We start from the raw sequence: 24,677 nt of genomic DNA, 5'->3' as shown, positions 1-24,677 counted from the left end.
CAGCTGGGAGGCTGCTTCTCCCTCTGCCTGCCATTCCCTGTGCTTGTGCACTCTCTCTTTCTCTGTCAACTAAATAAATTTACAAAATCTTAAAGAAAAAGAAATCCATAATTATGGAGATAACTAATTGTTACACTTAACATTTATCTCCATTGAGAACCACTTACCTCATCATTTTGTGTTTTTCTTTAGCCAAAGAACTTTTGTTGTTTCATTTATTGCACGTAAGATCTTAGAGCAATTTAATGACTTCTTGAGAAAGTTATATATATTGATAGTATTGTTAGATATTATGTTTGTAGGTTAATAAAAATTGATTGGTTGATCCAGAATCATATTTTACTTTTTTCCCCACAATAAATTGAAGATTAAATTTCTCAAAGACGTTTGGAATTATAAAATAATTATATGAGATATGGGTCACTAAGCAGGATCTTTTAATTCAGTAAATTCATAATTGAATATCCTTTTCCGTATAACCTTTTTTCTTTACTGATTATGCTTTTTCATAGCTACTTATGTTAGGCTCAAGACACTGGTTTTCAAAATTAGTGTGAAAAAGGTCTCTAGAAATATGGTGACTTAAATTCTAGCTTGGGGACCAAAGTTTTTGCTTTCTTACAAGTATTCTAGGTGACTGTGAAATAAAAGTCCTTAATGTACTTTGGGAAATATTGCCGTAGGAAGATAGTCTTCCTGAGTATTTTTTTTCCTCCCCAGTTTACCTTTAGGCCAGCAATATCTAAGATTATTACCCATGTTTCCATTTTTTCTATTTTGTTGTATCTAGTTTTTTCTGTTTGTTTGTTTGTTTGTTTGTTTTGGTGGGAAGGAGGCAGAGGATGATGTCAATGCCTTTTCCATTTTAGGAAGATCAAACTTGTGCTTTCTTTTCTAGACTAGTTTCTGGCACATAGCAGAGGCTTTATAAAACAAATATCAGGATTTTTATTTTTCCCAATTTCTCTTGTCATTTTTAAAAGTCTTCTATATTGGGAATGAGGAAATAGAGTACCTGTTTCATCCCTGTGCCCTAATCTACATTAAGTTATTATACAAAAAATACAGTGGAATCATTTGCTGTACAACCTGCCTTTTTATACTCCATCTAATTTGCATATAAATTATCAGCTTCATAAACACAATTGAATAAACAGCTGGTGAATACAGTCTTCAAATACTAACACTAAATATTGTTAAAATTTTCTAGCTCATTTTTGCCCACTGTAGTCACAACTACAGATAGGCCTAATGGTTTATTTGTGCTGATGAGCCAAGAAATAAGGTATTTGAGAACACCTATGCTTGCTTTATTCCAAAAACATTTATTCAGTGAGATACCATAAAGCCATAAATCTCAACATATCAGTTGAGCAAGCAGGTTACTAATTCACTTTAAGCTTGCCCCATGTGAAAACAGATTTAATACTATCTACCTCCAACTCTCCAGGAAGATGCTGTCCTGGTAAGAAGTCCAACTTGAGTGAAAAATACCCCTCATGTCAAGAAAATGTGTGGGTTCTTTTGGAGTATGTCTTCCTGCATTTAAAACTTTTGGATTTTTAGGAATATAGTTCCAAATCTATTAGCTTTGAAATAAGTCTTTCTAAGCCCCAGAACTGTACTGGATTGTATTTCATTTAGTTATCAATTGTGAAAACTTTCTGAACACAACTAGGCTATGTTTTCCAGTTACTGTTGGTTAGGTTGGAGGTCATGTACTTGGCGTTCTGACCAATAAACATTAAGTAATGTCCATCACTCCAGGCCTGGTCCCTAAAAATCTCTGTGCCTCACATCCTCTTTGCCCACATTCAGTAGTGCAGTGGAAAGGAGGATGAGAACCTGAAAGACTGTGAAGCTCAGGAACAGCTCAGTCCTGGAAGACTGCATGGAGCAAGATGTCTTCCCCAACTCCACCTCTCTACACTGGACTGTGCCTTAAGCAATAATCAGACATTTATTGTGTAAAAGTACTGACTTTTAGGGTGTGTGTTTTTTTTTTTTTTTACAGGAGTTAGCATATCCTTCCATGAGTAATTACTGTTCCTTTGGCACCTTGCTTGGCATCCTTAATTAAAGCACTTTCATTTGAATTACCTTAAATGAAAGGTATTGATTAAGTGTGTCTTCTGGTATTAGTTTAGTGAATTGTCTGTGGGGTGTTTGGGTCAATTTGTTCTTTTATCCACATTCATCTCTTAAAGCCTTTGCATACTTTCCATCTCTTTTATTAGAGCTATTCTCATTGGAGGCTGTCTCTTAGGAGACTAGTATAGTCCTTGATCTCCAGTTTGGTTATTACATTGATATAAGGCAATAGCAAAGTTAAGTGGTTTTAATTCTAGATGGTAAGACTAGGTCTCAACACATTGTACAGATGTGCATATTGTAGAGAACTGTACAGATGTTAGTATAAAACAAGTGCACAGTAAGGAACAGAGTATCAAATTAATGTGTAGAATATACTAATTATAAGTTGGAAACAATTACAGAAATAAACAGACTTAAATACCAAAGAAACAAAATGTATTTTAAACTTTCAATTTGTTTTATTCTTCTCTATTTATTATTAAAAATTATCTTAAAATATCAGAGGATGAAATAAATAGTCTCCTAGTATGTTCCAACTTAACCTTCTGTGAAAAAATAAAGTACAGTAAATTTCAACATTTTAATGTAGAACATAGGTCTGGTATATGTATAGATGTTATATCAAAATATGAACACATTTCAAATGCATGTGCATTTTAAGATGAATTACTGCTATACAGTGCCATGCCAGTTTGATTCATTTCTGGTGGCCCCAGTGCAGCACCGTTACTTCTAGGAAGAAAGATAGATGATTGAAAATATTCCAGTGTTATCTGTTTTTCGAATCATTATCTTTTTGTCTTGCTTTGACATTTGCAGGTACAAATATAATATCCTCTATTTTTTATGTTTTCACTCTTTTTCATTGCTGTCATTACTGTCATCATCATAGTTAACATATATTGAACTCTACCAAATGCCTATCTCTGGGCTAGGTACTCGTATTTAATTCCTACAATAATTTTGTATACTAGGTAGTATTATTATCCCCATTTTACTCTTAAGGACATGGAAACTTATAAGAGTTAGTTTCTCCAAGGTCACAATTTAATTAGTGTTAGAGTAGAACTTCCATCTAGGTTTCTATAACTAAAAAACCAGTGTTCTTTACTTACTGTGTACCCATCATTTCTTTATTTTTTTAAAAGATTTTAATTATTTATTTATTTTAGAGAGAGAAAGTGCATATGTGTATGCATGCGTGAGCTGGGGGAGGGACAGAGAGAGAGGAGTTCAAGCAGATCCCTAAAGAGCATGGAGCCCAGCATGGAGTGTGATCCCATGACCCTGAGATCACAACCTTAGCCAAAATTAAGAGTTGGTTGCTTAATCACCTGAGACACACAGGCGCCACCCCCCATCTTGGCAAATGATAATTGAGGCACTATTTCTGGATTTGTTGGAAAATATATGAATAGTATTTGTGAGCTATTAAATCCCAGTTTTAATATAAAATATTTAGTAATTATTAAATTTAAGTATTCTTTTTTTTTAAGATTTCATTTATTCATTTGCAAGAGAGACAGAAAGAGAACAAGCAGGGGGAGAGGCAGAGGGAGAAGCAGACTCCCTGCTGAGCAAGGAGCCCGATGCGGGACTCGATCCCGGGACCCTGGGATCATGACCTGAGCCAAAGGTAGACGCTTAACCAACTGAGCCACCCAGGCACCCTAAAATTAAGTATTCTTTAGATACCAAAAATTATCAATACTATTTTTTTCCCTAGGGAAAGAATTACATAATGTAGAGATTGATTTTATTCTTCAGAGACTTGTGCTCTAACTATACTAAGTTTCAGATTAATCACTCTTCAGTTTATATATTTTTAATGTGAAATACTTTCTAATTTATCAGTAATTTCAGTTTTTATTTTATTTTAATCCATTATTTTTAGTTTTTTTCTTAATTTTAAAGATACTGAATTACTATTTTTTAATCTTTTCATTGACTTGTTTTGTCAATCTGGATTTTTTTAATGGACTTTTTAAAATAAGATTTATTTATTTATTTATTTATTTATTTATTTATTTATTTATTTATTTATTTAATTTATTTGTCAGAGAGAGAGAGAGTGCACAAGCAGGGGGAGTGGCAAGCAGAGGTAGAAGGAGGCTCCCTGCTGAGCAAGGAGCATGTTGTGGAACTTGATCCCAGGATCCTGGCATCATCACCTGAGCTGAAGGCAGATGCTTAACCGACTGAGCCACCGAGGCATCTTGTAATGAACTTTAGTGTTTTGAGCAGCTTTCGGTTCAAAACAATATTGAACAAAAGGTACAGACATTTCCCTTATACCCCTTACATACATGCATAGCTTTCTCCATTGTCAATACCTTTTACCAGGCTGGTACATTTATTATAATTTATGAACCTATGTTGACACATCATTAAAACCGAAAATCCCGGGGTGCCTGGGTGGCTTAGTTGAGTGTCTGACTCTTGATCTTAGCTCAGGTCATGGTCTCAGGGTCTTGGGATCAAGCCCCACATTGGGCTCCATGCTCAGTTTGGAGTCTGCTTGTCCCTCTCCCTCTGCTCATCCCCACCTCCCCCACACACTCTTTCTCTTAAATAAAATAAAATAAAATAACCCAAATCCAAGTTTACCTTAGTGTTCACTCTTGGTCTTGTACATTCTGTGGGCTTTGGCAAATGTATAAATGACTAGTACCCACCACTATAGTATTAAATAGAGTAGTTTCAGTGCCCTAAAAATTCCCTGTGCCTCTACTATTGATCTGTCTCCCCTAACTCCATGCAAGCAGTGATCTTTTGTTGCTTCCATAGTTTTGCCTTTTACAGAATGTTATGTAGATGACTCATACAGTATGTAGCCTTCTCAGATTTGTTTCTTTCACTTAATGATATACATTAAAGTTTCCTCCATGTATTTTCATGGCTTAATAGCTCATTTTTAAAAAAAATTTTATATTGTTACATTAATAACCATACATTACATCATTAATTTTTTTGTAATGTTCCGTGATTCATTGTTTGCACATAACACCAGTGCTCCATGTAGAATGTGCCCTCTTTAATGCCTATCACCAGGCTAACACATACTCCCACCCCCTTCCCTCTAGAACCCTCAGTTTGTTTTTCAGAGTCCATCGTCTCTAATGGTTCATCTCCCTCTCCGATTTCCCCCCTTCATTCTTCCCATCCTGCTATCTTCTTCTTTTTTTTTTTTTAACGTATATTGTATTATTAGTTTCAGAGGTACAGGTCTGTGACTCAACCGTTTTGCACATTTCACAGGGCTCACCATAGCACATACCCTCCCCAATGTCTATCATCCAGGCACCCCATCCCTCCCAGCCCCCATCACTCCAGCAACCCTCAGTTTGTTTCCTGAGATTAAGAATTCCTCATATGAGTGAGGTCATATGATACATGTCTTTCTGACTGACTTATTTTGCTCAGCATAACACCCTGTAGTTCTATCCACATCGATGCAAATGGCAAGATCTCATTCATTTTGATGGCTGCATAATATTCCATTGTATATATATCTCATCTTCTTTATCCATTTATCTGTTGTTGGACATCTTGGCTCTTTCCACAGTTTGGCTATTGTGGACATTGCTGCTATAAACACTGGGGTGCACATACCCCTTCGGATCCCTACATTTGTATCTTTGGGGTAAATACCCAGTAGTACAATTGCTGGATCGTATGGTAGTTCTGTTTTCAACTTTTTGAGGAACCTCCATACTGTTTTCCAGAGTGGCTGCACCAGTTTGCTTTCCCACCAACAGTATAGGAGGGTTTCCCTTTCTCCACATCTCCGCCAACATCTGTCATTTCCTAACATGTTAATTTTAGCCATTCTGACTGGTGTGAGGTGGTATCTCATTGGGGTTTTGATTTGGATTTCCCTGATCTCGAGCTGTGTTGAGCACTTTTTTGTGTGTCTGTTGGCCATTTGGAAGTCTTCTTTGGAAAAATGTCTGTTCATGTCTTCTTACCATTTCTTGATTGCATCATTTGTTCTTTGGGTGTTGAGTTTATTAAGTTCTGTATAGATTTTGGATACTAGGCCTTTATCTGGTATGTCATTTGCCAATACCTTCTCCCATTCTGTCAGTTGTCTTTTGGTTTTGTGGACTGTTTCTTTTCCTGTGCAAAAGCTTTTTATCTTGATGGGGTCCCAATAGTTCATTTTTGCCCTTGCTTCCCTTGCCTTTGGCGATGTTTCTAGGAAGAAGTTGCTGCGGCTGAGGTCGAAGAGGTTGCTGCCTGTGTTCTCCTTTAGGATTTTGATGGACTCCTGTCTCACGTTTAGGTCGTTCAACCATTTGGAGTCTATTTTTGTGTGTGGTGTAAGGAAATGGTCCAGTTTCATTCTTCTGCATGTGGGTGTCCAATTTTCCAAACACCATTTGTTGAAGAGACTGTCTTTTTTCCATTGGACATTCTTTCCTGCATTGTCAAAGATTAGTTGACCATAGTGTTGAGGGTCCATTTTTGGGCTCTGTATTCTGTTCCATTGATCTATGTGTCTGTTTTTGTGCCAGTACCATACTGTCTTGATGATGACAGCTTTGTAATAGAGCTGGAAGTCCGGAATTGTGATGCCACCAGCTTTGCTTTTCTTTTTCAACATTCCTCTGGCTCTTCGGGGTCTTTTCTGGTTCCGTACAAATTTTAGGATTATTTGTTCCATTTCTTTGAAAAAAGTGGATGGTATTTTGATAGGGATTGCATTGAATGTGTAGATTGCTCTAGGTAGCATTGACATCTTCACAGTATTTGTTCTTCCTATCCATGAGCATGGAACGTTTTTCCATTTCTTTGTGGCTTCCTCAATTTCTTTCAGGAGTATTTTATAGTTTTCTGAGTACAGATCTTTTGCCTCTTTGGTTAGATTTATTCCTAGGTATCTTATGGTTTTGGGTGCAATTGTAAATGGGATTGACTCCTTAATTTCTCTGTCTTCTGTCTTGTTGTTGGTGTACAAGAATGCCATTGATTTCTTTGCATTGATTTTCTATCCGGCCACTTGACTGAATTCCTGTATGAGTTCTAGCAGTTTTGGGGTGGAGTCTTTTGGGTTTTCCACCTAAAGTATCATATCATCTGCAAAGAGTGAGAATTTGACTTCTTCTTTGCCGAATTGGATGCCTTTGATTTAATTTTGTTGTCTGATTGCTGTGACTAGGATCTAAAACTATGTTGAATAGCCTTGGTGATAGTGGACATCCCTGCCGCGTTCCTGACCTTAGGGTGAAAGCTCTTAGTTTTTCCCCGTTGAGAATGATATTTGCTGTGGGTTTTTCATAGATGGCTTTTATGATATTGAGGAATGTACTCTCTATCCCTATACTCTGAAGAGTTTTGATCAAGAAAGGATGCTGTACTTTGTCAAATGCTTTTTCTGCATCTATTGAGAGGACCATATGGTTCTTGTTCTTTCTTTTGTTAATGTATGGTATCACGTTGATTGATTTGAGGATGTTGAACCAACCTTGCAGCCCAGGGATAAATCCCACTTGGGCGTGGTGAAAAATCCTTTTAATGTACAGTTTTGTCCTATTGTCTAGTATTTTGGTGAGAATTTTTGCATCCATGTTCATCAAGGATATTGGTCTGTAATTCTCCTTTTTGATGGGGTCTTTGCTGGTTTTGGGATCAAGGTAATGGTGGCCTCATAAACGAATTTGGAAGTTTCTTTCCATCTCTATTTTTTGGAACAGTTTCAGGAGAATAGGTATTAATTCTTCTTTAAACGTTTGGTAGAATTCCCCCTGGGAAGCCATCTGGCCCTGGGCTTTTGTTTGTTGGGAGATTTTTGATGACTGCTTCAATTTCCTTAGTGGCTATAGGTCTGTTCAGGTTTTCTGTTTCTTCAGTTTTGGTAGTTGGTTCAGTTTTGGTAGTTGATACTTCTCTAGGAGAGCATCCATTTCTTCCAGATTATCGAATTTGCTGGCATAGAGTTGCTCATAATACGTTCTTATAATTGTTTGTATTTCTTTGGTGTTGGTTGTGATCTCTCCTCTTTCATTCATGATTTTGTTGATTTGGGTCGTTTCTCTTTTCTTTTTGATCAGTCTGGCCAGGGGTTTATCAATCTTGTTAATTCTTTCAAAGAACCAACTCCTAGTTTCGTTGATCTGTTCTACTGTTCTTTTGGTTTCTAATTCATTGATTTCTGCTCTGATCTTTATTATTTCTCTTCTCCTGCTGGGTTTAGGCTTTATTTGCTGTTCTTTCTCCAGCTCCTTTAGGTGTAGGGTTAGGTTGTGTATTTGAGACCTTTCTTGTTTCTTGAAAAAGGCTTGTATTGCTATATACTTTCCTCTCAGGACTGCCTTGGCTGTATCCCAAAGATTTTGGACAGTTGTGTTTTCATTTTCATTGGTTTCCATGAATTTTCTTAATTCTTCTTTAATTTCCTGGTTGACCCATTCATTCTTTCGTAGGATGCTCTTTAGCGTCCATGTATTTGAGTTCTTTCCGACTTTCCTCTTGTGATTGAGTTCTAGTTTCAAAGCAGTGTGGTCTGAAAATATGCAGGGAATGATCCCAATCTTTTGGTACCAGTTGAGACCTGATTTGTGACCTAGGATGTGATCAATTCTGGAGAATGTTCCATGGGCACTAGAGAAGAATGTGTATTCCGTTGCTTTGGGATGGAATGTTCTGAATATGTCTGTGAAGTCCATTTGGTCCAGTGTGTCATTTAAAATCTTTATTTCCTTGTTGGTCTTTTGCTTAGATGATCTGTCCATTTCAGTCAGGGGGGTGTTAAAGTCCCCCACTATTATTGTATTGTTGTCGTTGTGTTTCTTCGCTTTTGTTATTAATTGCCTTATATAATTGGCTGCTCCCATGTTAGGGGCATAGATATTTACAATTGTTAGATCTTCTTGTTGGTTAGACCCTTTAAGTAGGATATAGTGTCCTTCCTCATCTCTTATTATAGTCTTTGTTTTAAAATCTAATTTTTCTGATATGAGGATTGCCACCCCAGCTTTCTTTTGGTGTCCATTAGCATGGTAAATGGTTTTCCACCCCCTCACTTTCAATCTGGGGGTGTCTTTGGGTCTAAAATGAGTCTCTTGTAGACAGCATAGTGATGGGTCTTGTTTTTTAATCCAATCTGATAGCCTGTGTCTTTTGATTGGGGCATTTAGCCCATTTACATTCTGGGTAAGTATTGAAAGGTATGAATTTAGTGCCCTTGTATTGCCTGTAAGGTGACTGTTACTGTATATTGTTTCTGTTCCTTTCTGATCTATGCTGCTTTTAGGCTCTCTCTTTGCTTAGCAGACCCCTTTCAATAATTCTTGGAGGGCTGGTTTCATGTTTGCAAAGTCCTTTAGTTTTTGTTTGTCCTGGAAGCTTTTTATCTCTCCTTCTATTTTCAATGACAGCCTAGCTGGATACAGTATTCTTGGCTGCATATTTTTCTCCTTTAGCGCTCTGAAGATATCATGCCAGTCCTTTCTGGCCTGCCAGGTCTCTGTGGATAGGTCTGTTGCCAATCTAATATTTTTACCATTGTAGGTTACATATCTCTTCTCCTGAGCTGCTTTCAGGATTTTCTCTTTGTCTCTGAGACTCGTAAGTTTTACTATTAGATGTCGGGGTGTTGACCTATTATTATTGATTTTGAGAGGGGTTCTCTGTGCCTTCTGGATTTTGATGCCTGTTTCCTTCCTCACATTAGGGAAGTTCTCTATTATTTGCTCCAATATACCTTCTGCCCTCTCTCTCTTTCTTCCTCTTCTGGGATCCCAGTTATTCTAATGTTGTTTCGTCTTATTGTATCGCTTATCTCTCGAATTCTGCCCTTGTGGTCCTGTAGTTTTTTATCTCTTTTTTTCTCAGCCTCTTTATTTTCCATCATTTGTTCTTCTATTTCGCTGATTATCTCTTCTGCCTCATTTATCCTAGCAGTTAGTGCCCCCATTTTTGATTGCACCTCATCAATAGCCTTTTTGATTTCGACTTGGTTAGATTTTAGTTCTTTTATTTCTCCAGAAAGGGTTTCTCTAATAACTTCCACGCTTTTTTCAAGCCCAGCTAGTATCTTTAAAGTCATGATTCTGAACTCTAGGTCTGACATCGTATTAATGTCCGTATTGAGTAGGTCCCTGGCTGACGGTACTACTTCTTGTTCTTTTTGCTGAGGTGATTTTTTTCGTCTTGTCATTTTGTCCAGAAGAGAATAGATGAATGAGAGAACAAAATGCTAACAGGCTAACAACATCCCCAGCAAATATACTGTATACAAAATAGAAAAGACCTGAAATCAGGGGACAAGAAAGGGAAAGAAAGGAAAAAGAAAGAGAAAAAAAAAAGAAAAAAAAGAAAAACAAAAAGAGAACAATACAAAAAAAGCAAAATATGATTAAATATGATCAGGCTAGTGCATAGATCAGTGCCACACACTAGATTTTGGGCGTATTTTGGTCTGTTAGAAAAAAGTGCCTCCTAAAATTTTAAAGGAAGAAAGACATATATGTACAAAATAAGGGTTGATACAATGAAGGGATGGAAGATGACTGTAAAATGAAAATTATAAAAGATTTTATAAAAGGAATTGATAAGATAAGTTGTTTGAAAAAAGAAAGAAGGAGATTTAAAAAAAAAAGAAAAGAAAAAAGGGAGAGAATTTGATTAGGCAGGAGACTGGAACAAAGCCATATACTAGTGATTTAGGGTATATTTTGATGTGTTAGAAGAAACTGTATCCCAAAATTTTAAAGAGAGAAAACTTATATATATATATGCCAAAAATAAGTGTAACTAATATGAAGGGATAAAATATGACTCTAAAAATCAAAAATAAAAAATGTCTTTTTTTTAAAAAGGGATTGATAAGATGTTGGTTGAAAAAAGGAAAAAGAAAAATTAAAAAAAGTTAAAAAAATTAACTTTGATGAACTAATGAATCATGGTAAAAAAAAGGCATGAATTCTATGTGCAGTATTCCCCTAGCTCTGGAGTTCTCCCATTCTCCTTGATCGGTAAACTTGGTCTTGGCTTGCTGGCTGTTCGTGCTGATCTTCTGGGGGAGGGGCCTGTTGCCGTGGTTTCCAAATGTCTTTGCCGGAGGCTGAATTGCCCCGCCCTTGTTGGTCCAGGCTAAGCAAGCTGCTCGGGTTTGCTCTCAGGAGCTTTTGTTCCCTGCAAGCTGTGGTACAGCTTTGGAGGACCAGGGCCAAAATGGTGCCCTCCCAATCTCCACCCGGAGGAGCTGAGAACTCCGGGCCCCGCTCCTCAGTGCGCCCCCAGAGAAAAGCAGTCACTCCCGTCTCCCTGGTCTCTGGCCTCACTCCGTGCTCACCCGGCCTGTGCCTGTGACCTCCGTGTGGAGTCTCCAAACCCAGCAGATCCCTTCTGTGCATTCCCGCGCCAGTCCTCCCGAGGGAGAAAGGGGAGTCTCCCTGGCTCTGCCGCTTGTTGGGTTCCTGCTGGAGGAGCAGTGGCCCGACTGGGCCACGGATCACAGTTTATGGCTACCCGGAACTGAGAGCCCATTCCTCGGCTCCGTCTCTGCAGCCGGCTTCCCTGCTCCGATACCTGGGAGCTCTGCCGCACTCAGGCACCCCCGGTCTTTCTGTGACCTCGAGGCTCCTGAGACCACACTGTCCCGCGAGAGTTCCACCCCCCGTTTAGCCACTGGAGCGACGTCCCTCAACGGAGCCAATTTCTAAAAGTTCCGATTTTGTGCTCCGGCTATCACTTGTCAGAAGCGGCCGATGGAGGCCCCCTCCCCCGCCGTCTATCCTCCTGAATATCGCCTCGAATTCACTTCTCCACATGTCCTACCTTCCAGTAAGTGGTTGCTTCTCTGTTCAGAGAGTTGTTGCTACTCTCCTCTTCAATCTCCTGTTGAGTTTGTAGTTGTTTAGAATGGTTTGATCGCTATTCAGCTGAATTCCTGAGACCAGACGAAATCCAGGTCTCCTACTTCTCCCCCATCTTGCTCCGCCCCCGATTCCCAGGTGTTTTAAATAATCTGTCATGATATTTCAAAATTAATGCAATTAGATATCCACCCCCTGTTTTTTAGTTTCTGAGTAGAAAAAGTACATCTTATGATAGGATGTATACTTTTATATATTTAAATATTTAAATTAATAGGGAGAAGATGAAATGCTATATTTTAGCACTTAGAATATGGAATTATTTTATATTTTCTCTTTTTTTTAGATATTTATTTATTTATTTGAGAGAGATAGAGAATGAGAGATAGAGAGCACGAGAGGGAAGAGTGTCAGAGGGAGTAGAAGACTCCCTGGTGAGCAGGGAGCCCGATGATGTGGGACTCGATCCTGGGACTCCAGGATCACGACCCGAGCCGAAGGCAGTCGCTGAACCAACTGAACCACCCAGGCGACCTTATATTTTCTCTTTTAAAAGTTATATTCATAATGCAATGTGGTAATTCACAGAAGTGATAGCCATTATTTAGGTGACATGTAATGACAATATTTGCCCTTTTAAAATCCGTAATATATATTTCAGTCTAAATCTGTTTTCTTAAAAGGTCTGGCTGTTTGCTTAGTTTGCTTACTAGGAATAGAGGATGATTATCCCTTTGGTTTAGACAGAGAATACTTTGAAGTTATGTTTTTAATTAAACCGTTCAGAAGACTTCTGAAGTCTTTTAATGTTTGTATCTAATTTTTATGCAGAATGATTCTGAATTTAAAAATATTACTTGGCCTACATATTAGAAATATTAATGTAATTTATATAGTGCAATATTAATATGTTTAAATAATTATTATTTATATCTATACTTTCCCTTCACATTCACTTTACCTCCTATAATCTGAGTTTGAAGTTCATCAAGAAATTTAATTTCTCAAATTATTGTGTGAATTAGATTAGTATATGTTTATATCTCAAATACATATATTGAAATATTTTATAGTAAGAAATTTTACATGTAACAAAATATTATGGTGGACAGACCTTAAGATGACTATCAATGATCTCTGCCTCCTGGTTATTCACACTATTATATGGTGTGGGCAGGATCTTTGACTTCTAAACCAGAAAATATGGCAAGGATAATGGTATATCACTTCCATAATTATAGCATGTCATTTCTGTATATATACTTTAAGTCTGTCTTTTTTTTAGAAAAGATTTTATTTATTTGAGAGAGCGAGAAAGAGAGACAGAGAGAGAGCCCAGACAGAAATTGAGAGGGAGAAGCTGACTTCCTACTGAGCAGAGCCTGACGTGGGGCTCAATCCCAGGACCTGCGATCATGACCTGAGCAAAAGGCATACTCTTAACGGACTGAGCCACCAGGCACCCCTTTAAGTCTATGTCTTTTTTTTATGATTTTTATTTATTTGAGAAAGAGAGAGAGAGCATGAGATGGGGGAAGGGTCAAAGGGAGAAGCAGACTCCGCGCCAAGCAGGGAGCCCAGTGTGGGACTCAATCCCAAGACTCCAGGATCATGACCTGAGCCAAAGGCAGGCGCTTAACCAACTGAGCCACCCAGGCGCCCCTAAGTCTGCGTCTTGCTAGAAGATTTGATCTAGAGAGTTTCTCCCTTTCTGGCTGCCTTTGAAGAATTAAGTGGGGCTGAAGGCATCCTCTGGGGGCTGAGGGCAGCCTCCAGCCAGTAATAAGCAAGAAACCAAGGCCTTTAGTTCTATAGTCACAAAGATATAAATTCTGCCGGCAACCTGAGGGAGCTCAGAAGCAGTGCAACCCCAGTCAAGCCTCTGATGAGAACCCAACCCCAGCTGATACCTTGATTACAGCTATACAGTAGACCCCAGGTCCAGCCAATGACTTGATTGTATCCTACCTCATCTCAGAATCAGAGAACCCAACTTTGCCCTGTGTTCAGACTCCTGACCCATAAAAACTGTGAGATAATATATATGTTGATTAAAGTTGCTAAGCTTTTGTGATTTGTTACTTAGCAGTAGATAACTAGTGCAAATATATCCAATTGATCTTTTATTTTATTTAGTTGAATTATATATTTGTATATTAAATATATAATACATACCTTACATGCTTTTAGGGTTTTCAAACTATGAAGGGCATCTCAATCCTTGATAGAAAAAATATACTTTCCTGAATGGGCAAAATAATTTTAACAATGCAAATTAAGGCTTTTCTAAAAACAGACTATTTAAAAAGAAATTTTACTTATGTGTTACTTAACACAGTGGTTTGTTACCAAACAAAATAGCTTGGGGCACCCGAGGGTGGTTGAGTCAGTTAAACATCCAACTCTTGATTTCAGCTCAAGTCATGACCTCAGGGTTGTGGAATCGAGCCCTGTGTTGGGTTCCACGCTCAGCACGGAGACTGCCTGCCCCTCTCCCTCTGCTCCTCCTGCTTGTGCTCTCTCTCTCTCTCAAATAAATAAATAATCTTTAAAATAATAGAAAGTAAAACATTCCTTAAAACATTTTTTCTTAATCTGATTATTTTACATTCATATATGTAAAATTTTAGTAAGAAAGAATTTAGAATTTTCTTCGTAATATTGCTCTCTCCTTTTGTTGAAAATAATTGTGAGGTACTCCATTCTGATATTTTAGTTTCATTTATGTATGAGGTCTACAATGAAATTGGTAGGTTATGATAACCTTGATTCCCAATCACATTATTATATAGGTTACATTAAAATCTGTGATGTCTGTGCCAAACATTTCAATATATCAGCTGATTATATTTGTAATAGATTTGCATAAATGGTTTTATCAATTGATTTTGATATGTGGGAAATGAGATGGGAAGATCATTCAGTTGCGTAGCACAGCATTAGGTATAGGTGATACATTTATACATATATTTATAAATTTTTACACATATACATTTATATATTTACTTGAGATTTCATTTATTTCATTCCTTGTAATGAATATATTTTTCCATGGGTGGTGACTCTGCTATTTGAATGCAAGATCTTGGATTTTGATTAGAGATATGATAAGTAGACCTGAATTCTTTCTTTCTTTTCTTTTCTTTTTTCTTTTTTGAGTGAATTAGACATGAGACAAATTTGTCTTATAGGATATGACCTATTTATAAGAAGAAAAAATTTATTATTCTTGTCTGGTCTCTATCTTTACTATGATGATTACCAATTCCCATACTTCCTCTACATTTACCAGTGAGTTCTTAAATTTGTGCTTTTAATAAGAGCTCTTCCTTCTCCACCATTTTTTTATTATTGGGATGAACTCATGAATTCCTGTTTTCTCCAGTGATTTATAAATTACTGTTATACTTAATCACTTAGCACTCATCTTGTTACAGATTTGGCCGGTGGGAGCTACTTAAAGCTCACTTGTATTTTTGTGACATATACCCATCATTTTGTGAATACTTCATTACTTTCTCATATAAGATGTTCCAGGCTCATCTTATACCTGTCCTGCCTCAGATCAGCCATTTTAAAAATATTTTTAGGGCACCTGGGTGGCTCAGATGGTTGGCCTTCTGCCTTCGGCTCGGGTTGTGATCCCAGGTCCTAGGATTGAGTCCTGCGTCAGGCTCCCTGCTCAGCGGGGAGCCTACTTCTCCCTCTGCCTCTCTCTCTCTCTGTCTTTTATGAATAAATAAATAAAATCTTAAAAAAAATATTTTTATAGAACTCTGATTCCTTGTAATGAAGAGTTATATTAGAGGCTAATATCTTGGTGCTAAATATGCTCTTTGCTGTCTTAACTTAGTGGACTATTCAGTGAACAGAACTAGGAAATATTTATATGTACAAATAAGTACATATATACATGTACATGTGTTCATGTGTATGCATATACACACATATACATATTTTAGAAAACAATACTTCATACCCAGACTTCCAATTCCAATATATCCCTCTAAGGTTCTTTTGGACCTTTTCCAGTTTAATATCCCTGTCTCTTCCTCAGTGAGAACACTGGCTTCCAATGACATTAATACATTCTTTATTTGCTCAATTCTGTAATACAAGAAATACTTTCAAAATTGCTTTGTTTATATCACTTTAATAAGCAAACCTAAAAAGATTTCAAAGTTTGACTCCTCCACCCTACTCTGCTCAGGCTTGAGGATATATAGTCAGATACTGCGTTAAGAAGTTATTTGGAATGGTCCCTCTTCTTTTTTCTTTCTTCCCTTCCTCCCTTCCTCCCTTACTTCCTTTTCTGTTCCTCCTCACCTCTTCTCTCCTACTCTCCTCCCTCCCTTCCTTCTTTTCCCTTCAGGGTGGCTAAATAGTATTCATTTGAAATTCATTAGATTCATTTCTTTTAGTTTCTGTTTTAAGGTTTTTTTCCTCTTTCTCATTCTTAATTGGTTTAATAATGTATATATTTTGGAATATGTTGAACATTGACATTCTTTCAAAAGACAAAATTACTTAAAAATATACTCAGAGAGATTAGTTCCCATTTCCTCCTTTCTCCTCCAGTAGGTTAACTGACTTCATTGTTTTCTTGTTTGTCCTTCCTGTGATTCATATGTCTATATATCTCTATATATGTTTTATATACATGCATATATTTCTTACATGTATGTGTGTGTGTATATATATACACACATATACACATACATTCATTCTTTTCCTTCTTACACAAAAGGTAACATATACGAGATATGTATCTATATTAGGTCATAAAGATCTTCATTATCTTTTTGTTTGGTTTTATTTACAGATGTATGATATGCCATTGTGTTTATGTACTGTAGTTTATTTAACAAATCTTGTGTGCATGGACCTTTAGATTGTTTACAATATTTTGTAATTATAAATGATGCTGCAGTAAATAAACTTGTGCTCATATATTTTCATATTGCTGGTGGTGTACTTCCAAGTTCCTATAAGTGGGATTGTTGGGTTGAAGAATAAATGCTCACGTAGTTTTGTTAGATATTGCTAAATTTTCCTCCATAGGGATTTTCTCATTTTGTATTCCCACCAGCTCATAACTGTATAAGCGCACTGTTTGCCCAGTCTCATAAGCAGAGCATATTGCTATAATTTTGGAATTTTGACAATCTGATGAAGGAGAAGTGGCATCTTAGTATAGTTTTAGCTCATATTTCCCTGTTTAAAAGTGAAGTTGAACATCTTTTCATATATTTAAGACGATTGTTATATAATTTTTTGTGAATTGTCTATTTATGGCTTTTGCCAGTTTTTCTATGGAATTGTCCTTCCCTTATTAAAGAGTTCTTTATAAATTAAGGATTTTAGCCCTTTTAGCTCACATATATTGTCAGTGTTCTCACAATTTGTCCTATCTTTTGATTTTACTAATGACATTTCTTTTTACCATGCCTTTCAGTATACCTGTGTTATCATGCAATTTTTTCTTCTAATTGTTTAAAATTTTATTTTGTATGCTAGGATATCTGATCCATTTAGAGTTTTTTGTATGCGTATAGTGTGAGGACTGGATCTGATTTTATATTTTTCCAAATGGCTATCCAATTGTCTGAATACCATTTGTGAAAAAGACTTTACCTTGATCATTTAAAATACCACTTTTATCATATGATATGCTAGATTTTTAGTATATGATAGTTGAGCCTGTTTCTGGAATTGCTATTCTGTACCTTTGGTCTTTCAATCAATGTACTGATACTACACTATTTTAATCGTATAGACCTTGAATATATTTTAATATCTTTTAAGTCTAGTTCCCCTCAAAGCTCTTCCTTTTCACTGTTTTTTTTAAATTAAATTTTTAATTTTAATTTCAGTATAGTTAACATACATTGTTTTATCAGTTGCAGGTATACAATATAGTGATTCAACAATTCTGTACATTATTTAAGTGCTCATCATGATAAGTGCACTGTTTAATCCCCATCACCTATTTCATCCATCCCCCTACATTCCTCCCCTCTGGTAACCAGTTTGTTCTCTGTAGTTAAAAGAGTTTATTTATTGGTTTTTCTCTCTTTTTCCTTTGCTTGTTTGTTTTGTTTCTTAAATTCCACATCATATGATATTTGTTTTTTTTCTGAGTTATTTCACTTAGTATTATACTTTATAGGTCTATACATGTTGTTGAAAATGGTAAGGTATCATTCTTTATGGCTGAATTATATTCCATTGTGTACACATACCATATCTTCCTTATACATTCATCTTTCAATGGCTACTTGGGCTATTATATGTTTACTTCTGCATGTGAACATTAAGATCAACTTATTGGAATTTTTATTTGGTAAAATTGAAAATTACCTTTCAAATTAACTGCCATCCTGATGACGTTGAGATGTCCCAATGAAAAATAAGGAATGTATTTGCATATATTTATGCCTACTTTTGGGTTTGCAGGATGAGTTTTTTGCCTAAAGTTTCATTATATTTCCTTTGGAACTATTTATTTCCTTAGTTATTTGCAGGCACTAATGGTTTTTTAGATGATAGCTGAAATTAAATTACTAAATATTGATGTTTAAACTCTGCTCATAATTATACATTTTGAAAATACTTTTAATGCATTCAAAATTGTCTCAATACTTATTAATATAAAGATCTTTAGACAACATATTCTGATTTGCTTTTTTGAGTTTGAAAATTTAAAAGAGAATATAATTCTATATTGGATTCCTTCAAGAACTCTATAAAGCCTCTCAGCTTAATTCTTTTTTTTTTAAGTAAGGTTTTATTTACTTATTTATTTTAGAGAGAGTGAGAGAGTGTGTGCAAGCACTTGAGCACATGAGCATGGGGAGGCTCCGGCGGGGGGGGAAGGAGAATCTGAAGCAGACTCTGAGCTGAGCACAGAGCCCATCATGGGGCTCCATCTCACTACCATAAGATTATGACCTGAGCTGAAACCAAGTCAGCCACTTAACCACCCAGGTGCCCCTCAGCTTAGTTCTTAACAAGGTGGTATTAATTCCTTATTTCCATTAAAATTCTGGGCTTGAGTAATGAAACGTAGCAAAAATTACTTCCTAAACAAGAGCATATAATTTCATCCTCCTGAGATAATTTGTAGCTTGGAGAAAATAAAATTTTAACCATGGCCTCATAAAAATTATATTATGTTGAAGGTAACATATTACAATAACTTCTATTCCAATATGATATTAAATAATTTGAATAAACTTAATATTATCAACCAGAATAAATACTGTGTAACTTCCATGTGGGAATATAGGTTTGTATCCAGAGCTCTTAAAGTCAACATATAGATTAATTAAAAAGTACTTGAAATCCTTAACGTTTGTCAAAGTCATTTTAGATTGCTATGGTACTTTGAAAGCCATTTATTTAGACAAATATGATATGCAGGGAATATCATGCATAACAATGCAGGCACTATTATTTTGAATATTTTCCTATTCTAAAAGTAGTATTGAGGGGAGCCTGCATGGCTCAATCAGTTAAATATCTGCCTTTAGCTTAGGTCATGATCCTGGGGTCCTGAGATTGAGCCCCAGTTTGGGCTCCCTGCTCAGTGGGGAACCTGCTTCTCCCTCTTCCTCTGCTGCTCTCCCTGCTTGTGCTCTCTCTCAAATAAATAAATAAACTCTTTTAAAAAAATAAAAGTAGTATTGAGATATCCATTTGGCACAAGTCATATTTTTTGTGACAGAAAAAGGAATTATAAAAGTATTGTAAATCAGTCCTTCAGAGTATGTATATATTTGGTACAAAGTGATGGGGTTTATGGAGGTGAGCTTAAATGAAGGAACACAATATAGAAATAGTAGAGAACCTGAAGTGCTTAACCCAGCAATAATGAGTATGATCATTTTCTACAGCTAGAAAACTATATATCACACATTTTGAAAGTTGATTTGGGGAGGTTACAGGAAACTAACCCCCAAAGTTTCATTGTTTCACAGAGAATAAAGTTAGTGGTATAATTGGCTATTATATTTCAACTTTAATTTTGCAGTTAGTGTAGAAAAAGATTTACTCTTCAACTCATGAATAAAAACACTAGGAACACATGGCTCAAAAATGCACTCAGAATGTAACCTGATTATTTAGCTTATTATTCTCAACTGTCTGGCCTTTTATTAATTAAAAAAAATATATAAAAATTATTCCTGTGTTCTGATTAATGCTATTAAAACTAAAGACATTTTGGAAGGTATTTGTCATCTTTTAAACTTTTACATATACTTTAAATACTTAGTCACTTTATGCAGTTAGCCTGGTGTATATCATTTTATAATAATTTATTTTGGAGGGTGTTCCAGTGAAAAAACATAATGTGAAATCAAGCTGTATCTCTGTTAGGCACTCTCATTTTAATTGAATTCTGGAAACATATAAAAATGTGAACTTCAGAAATTTTGAGAACATTTATGATCTTCTCCCACTGCTATAATTAACCATAATTTTGAAGAATTTAATTTAACTTAGAATTCATGATTTGGAATGCTCTTATGTTCTTCCATTTTTTATAATCTGCTTACATAAATTCAGAGTTTGAGCTACTGAATTTAGAGTTGGACAATTCAGAAAAAACTTTTCTTTATTACACAATTGGGGAGATCTTTTTTAAAATATAGAATCATTGTGTAGAAACCAGGGAAAAATGAATTATATTTCAAAGAATACCAGAAGAAAATGATGTAGATTTATAAATTCCCCAAATTTTCTTCCTTCACCTAGAATTATCTCTATATCTTTATCAAGAATTTCAATTTCCTTTCATAATATTAAGGAAGAATATATACCCCCAAATTCCTAGTCTTACCCCATCTGTCTTGTGACATTCCCCTTTATCATCTTGTGTGTGTGACTATTTGTCTTCACTGTTTCTTTTCTCTACTCGTGCTCAAATATTGGCTTTCTACATTAATTATTTTGAAGATTTGTTTTTAAAAATTTGATTAATGGTATAGTTTTTAAGATGTTTTAATGTAGAGTTTAATTATTGTTTTGCTTGAAGAAAAAATACGAAGGTTTTGAATTTTGCTCAGTAGTAAATGAGTTTTTTATTTCTACAGATGCGACTCTGAAAATCGCTATGTTGGTAATCCACTTAGAGGAACATGTTATTGTAAGTACTTTTGCTTTTTCATTTTAAATAGGTAGTTTATATTTTTAGTCTTAGGTGATTTTGCAGATAATAAAATTCATCTTGCATGCTGATGTCATTAATCTGTTACCATTTTTATTTCTTAAATCTTACAATACAATTCCATATATGTTGCTAAGAAAAGCAGTCTTTTTGCTGTATTTTAAAAATTACATTTGGTGCATTTTTTTCTACTCTTGAAGAGTGACATAGAAATAGATCTTATTCTGGACATGGAAACAAAAATAGGACTTGAATAATCTCAGCTGGATTTAATGTGATCTTTTCATTTTGATTAAATTTTGAATGATTAGAATTTTGAGATAGATTTTTGCAGGGGGCAATTTTGGTCATCACTAAAAAGCTGTGTTGATTTTTTACTGAAAGATACTTTCACTGGGGAGTGATCATATGTTAGATGTATGTTTAACCTTTTAAGAAACAATTTTCAAATGGTTATATCATTTTACATTCCCACCAGGAGTGTATGAGTTTCAGTTCTCCAAATCTCTCAATATTTTATATGGTTAGTCTTTTTAATATTATCTGTCCTAATAGGTGTGTAATGTCTTTTTATTTACATTTCTTTAATGAGAGATGATGTTAAACATTTGTTCACATGATTATTTGCTCTCTCTTTCTTTTTTTTATTTGATGAAATGTGTTTAAATCTGTTGTCCACTTTAAAAACTGGATTGTTTTCATTATTGAGTTTTCAGAGTACTTTATGTATTACAGATACAAATATTTTATGTGACATATGATTTGTAAATATTTTTTTTTAGTTTTGTGACTTATATTTTCACTCTATTAGGAGTATTTTTTTTTGAAGAGGAGTTTTTAATGAAGATGAAGTTCAATTTATCCATCTGTTCTTTTGAGAAATCTTAGCCTAACCTAAGATCACAAAGATTTTCCCATTTTCTTTTAGAAGTTTTCTATTTTTATGTTTTCTAATTAAGAATGCAGTTGATTTTGAGTTAATATTTGTATATATTTCAAGAGATGGATCAATTTTTTCTCCATATGGGTATCCAAATATTCTAGCACAGTTTGTTTAAAGACTTTCTTTTAACCAATGAATTGCTTTTACACCTTTGTTGAAAATCAGTTGCCCATTTATAAGAGTGTAAAGGCTGGGGCACCGGGGTGGCTCAGTCGGTTAAGTGCCTGACTCATGGCTTAGGCTCACGGTCATGATCTCATGATCTCATGATTTCATGGTCGTGAGATTGATCCCTATATCAGGCTCTGCATTCACCGTGCAGTCTGCTTGTCCCTCCCCCACCACCCTCCACTTGTTCTCTCTCTCTCTCAAATAAATAAATAAAATCTTAAAAAAAAAAAGAGTGTAAAGGCTATTTCTGGAATCTGTTATGTTCTGTTAATTAATTTGCCTACTTTTATACCAAAATAGCACTGTTAGAACTACTGTAGTTTCATAATAAGTTTTGGAATTATGTAGCATTTATTCTCCAATTTCATTCTTTTACAAACTTGTTTTGGCTTTGGGTTCCATTTCTTTTGTGTTTACATATGAATTTTAGAACCATCTTGTCAGTTTTTACCAAAATACATGCTCGGATTTGGATTGAGATTGTGTTTAATTTATAGAACAACTTGGTGGGAATTGATATCTTAACCATAGTGAGTCTTCTGACCCATGAATATATATATCTCTTCTTTTAACTTAATTATTTTAAAATTTATTCTCAACAATATTTGGTATTTTTCACTATGTAGGTCTTTCATAGTTTTTGTCAGATTTCTCCCTACAAATTTTTTATTTTTGCTGCTGTTGTAAATAGTATTTTTTAATAAATTTTTAATTGTGTCTGTATAGTAAAACTACAATTGATTTTTATGTTGATTTTGTATCCTTCAGCTTTGTTAAATTTAGTTATTAGTTGTAGTACCTTTTTTTTGTAGATTCCATTATATTTTAATGCAGACAATAATGTGTTTTGCAATTATGGAATTTGAATTTTTTCTTTCTTCTAAGGATGGCTTTTATTTCTTTTTCTTGTCTTATTGCATTGGCTACTACCTCTAGTACCATGTGAAAAGATGTGATGAGCATGGAAACGTTCTACTGTTGTTGTTGATTTTAGAGGGAAAACATTCAGTCTTTCACTATTAAGTATGATGTAGGTTTTTCCTAGATGCCTTTATCAAGTTGAAGAAATTCTCTTCTAGTCCTACTAGAATGGGTGTTTGTGTATGTCATATAGTTTTTCTGTATCAATTAAGATGATCACAAGGTGTTTCTATTTTACTTTGTTAGTATAGCAATTTTAGTTTTTAAAAGTAATGAATGCTACAACATGTGGATATACCACTTTTTTTGTTGTTCATCAGTAGATGAACATTGGGATTCTATCTAGCCTTTGGCTGTTATGAAAAATGCTGATATGAACATTCATATGGTCTTTGTATAGACATATGATTCCATTTCCTTTGGGTAGATTCCTAGAAGTAGAATTGCTGGGTTGTATGATAAACGTATGTTTAACTTTTTAAGTAACTGCCAAATGATTTTACAATATACCTGTGCCATTTTACATTCCTACTAGAAATTTATAGATGCTTCAATAATTCTGCATCCTCACCAACACTTAATATTGTCTGTCTTTTTGATTATAGCTATTCTAGAGTATGTGTAGTAGTAGCTTGTGGTCTTAATTTGTATTTTTCTCATGACTGATAATGTTGAGCTCAATTTCATGTGTCCATGTCCTGCAAATGTTTTGTTAGATATGTAAAATACTAAATTTCCTGATACTTTTGTTGCTATTTAAATAGTATCTTTTAAAATTACATTTTCTACTTATGTTTGATATATAAAAATTAAATTCATTTTAGTACATTAATCTGATATTCATTAACCTTAATGAACTCTTATTAGGTCTAATTATTTACAGATATGTTTGGTTTTTAAATACAATTAATTTATATTACATACAAATAAAAACTGTTTTATTCCCTTCTATCCAGTTTTTTTGTTGGGAGTTTTTTGATTACAGATTCAGTTTTTTGCTTGTAATCACTCTTCTCAAATTTTCTATTTCTCCCTGATTCAGTTTTGGAAGGTCATGTGTTTCTAGGAATTGATGTCTTCTAGGTTGTCCAATTTGTTTGTATATAATTTTTCTTAATATTCATAATCCTTTGTATTTCTGTGGTATTGATTATTTCTCCTCTTTAATTTCTTTTTTAAATTTCTATTGTTATGTTAATCACCATACATTACATCATTAGTTTTTGATGTAGTGTTCCATGATTCATTGTTTGTGCATAACACCCAGTGCTCCACGCAGAATGTGCCCTCTTTAATACGATCACCAGACTAACCCATCCCCCCACCCTCCTCCCCTCTAGAACCCTCAGTTTGGTTTTCAGAATCCATCGTCTCTCATGGTTCATCTCCCCCTCTGACTAACTCCCCTTCATTCTTCCCCTCCTGCTATCTTCTTCTTTTTCTTTTTTCTTAACATATGTTGCATTATTTTTTCAGAAGTACAGATCTGTGATTCATCAGTCTTACACAATTCACAGCACTCACCATAGCACATACCCTACCTAATTCCTCTTTAATT

At 35.1% G+C, this 24,677-nt stretch overlaps 1 protein-coding gene across 1 annotated transcript in view; it reads left to right on the top strand.

The window, feature by feature from the left end:
- ATRNL1 (attractin like 1) overlaps positions 1 to 24,677 on the top strand; it is an 867,795-nt gene that overhangs the window by 268,079 nt on the left and 575,039 nt on the right. Inside the window, exon 21 of the mRNA XM_028121803.2 lies at positions 21,011 to 21,063. Coding sequence (XP_027977604.1) covers positions 21,011 to 21,063 — 53 coding nt within the window. The remainder of the gene's footprint in view (positions 1 to 21,010; positions 21,064 to 24,677) is intronic.

This window comes from Eumetopias jubatus, unplaced genomic scaffold, assembly GCF_037043125.1.
Source record: "Eumetopias jubatus isolate StellerSeaLion01/CBP00866 unplaced genomic scaffold, mEumJub1_p1.0 scaffold_17, whole genome shotgun sequence".
Classification (NCBI taxonomy): domain Eukaryota; kingdom Metazoa; phylum Chordata; class Mammalia; order Carnivora; family Otariidae; genus Eumetopias; species Eumetopias jubatus.
The sequence above is the reverse complement of the archived record's forward strand: the minus strand, read 5'-3'. Positions and strand labels throughout refer to the sequence as shown.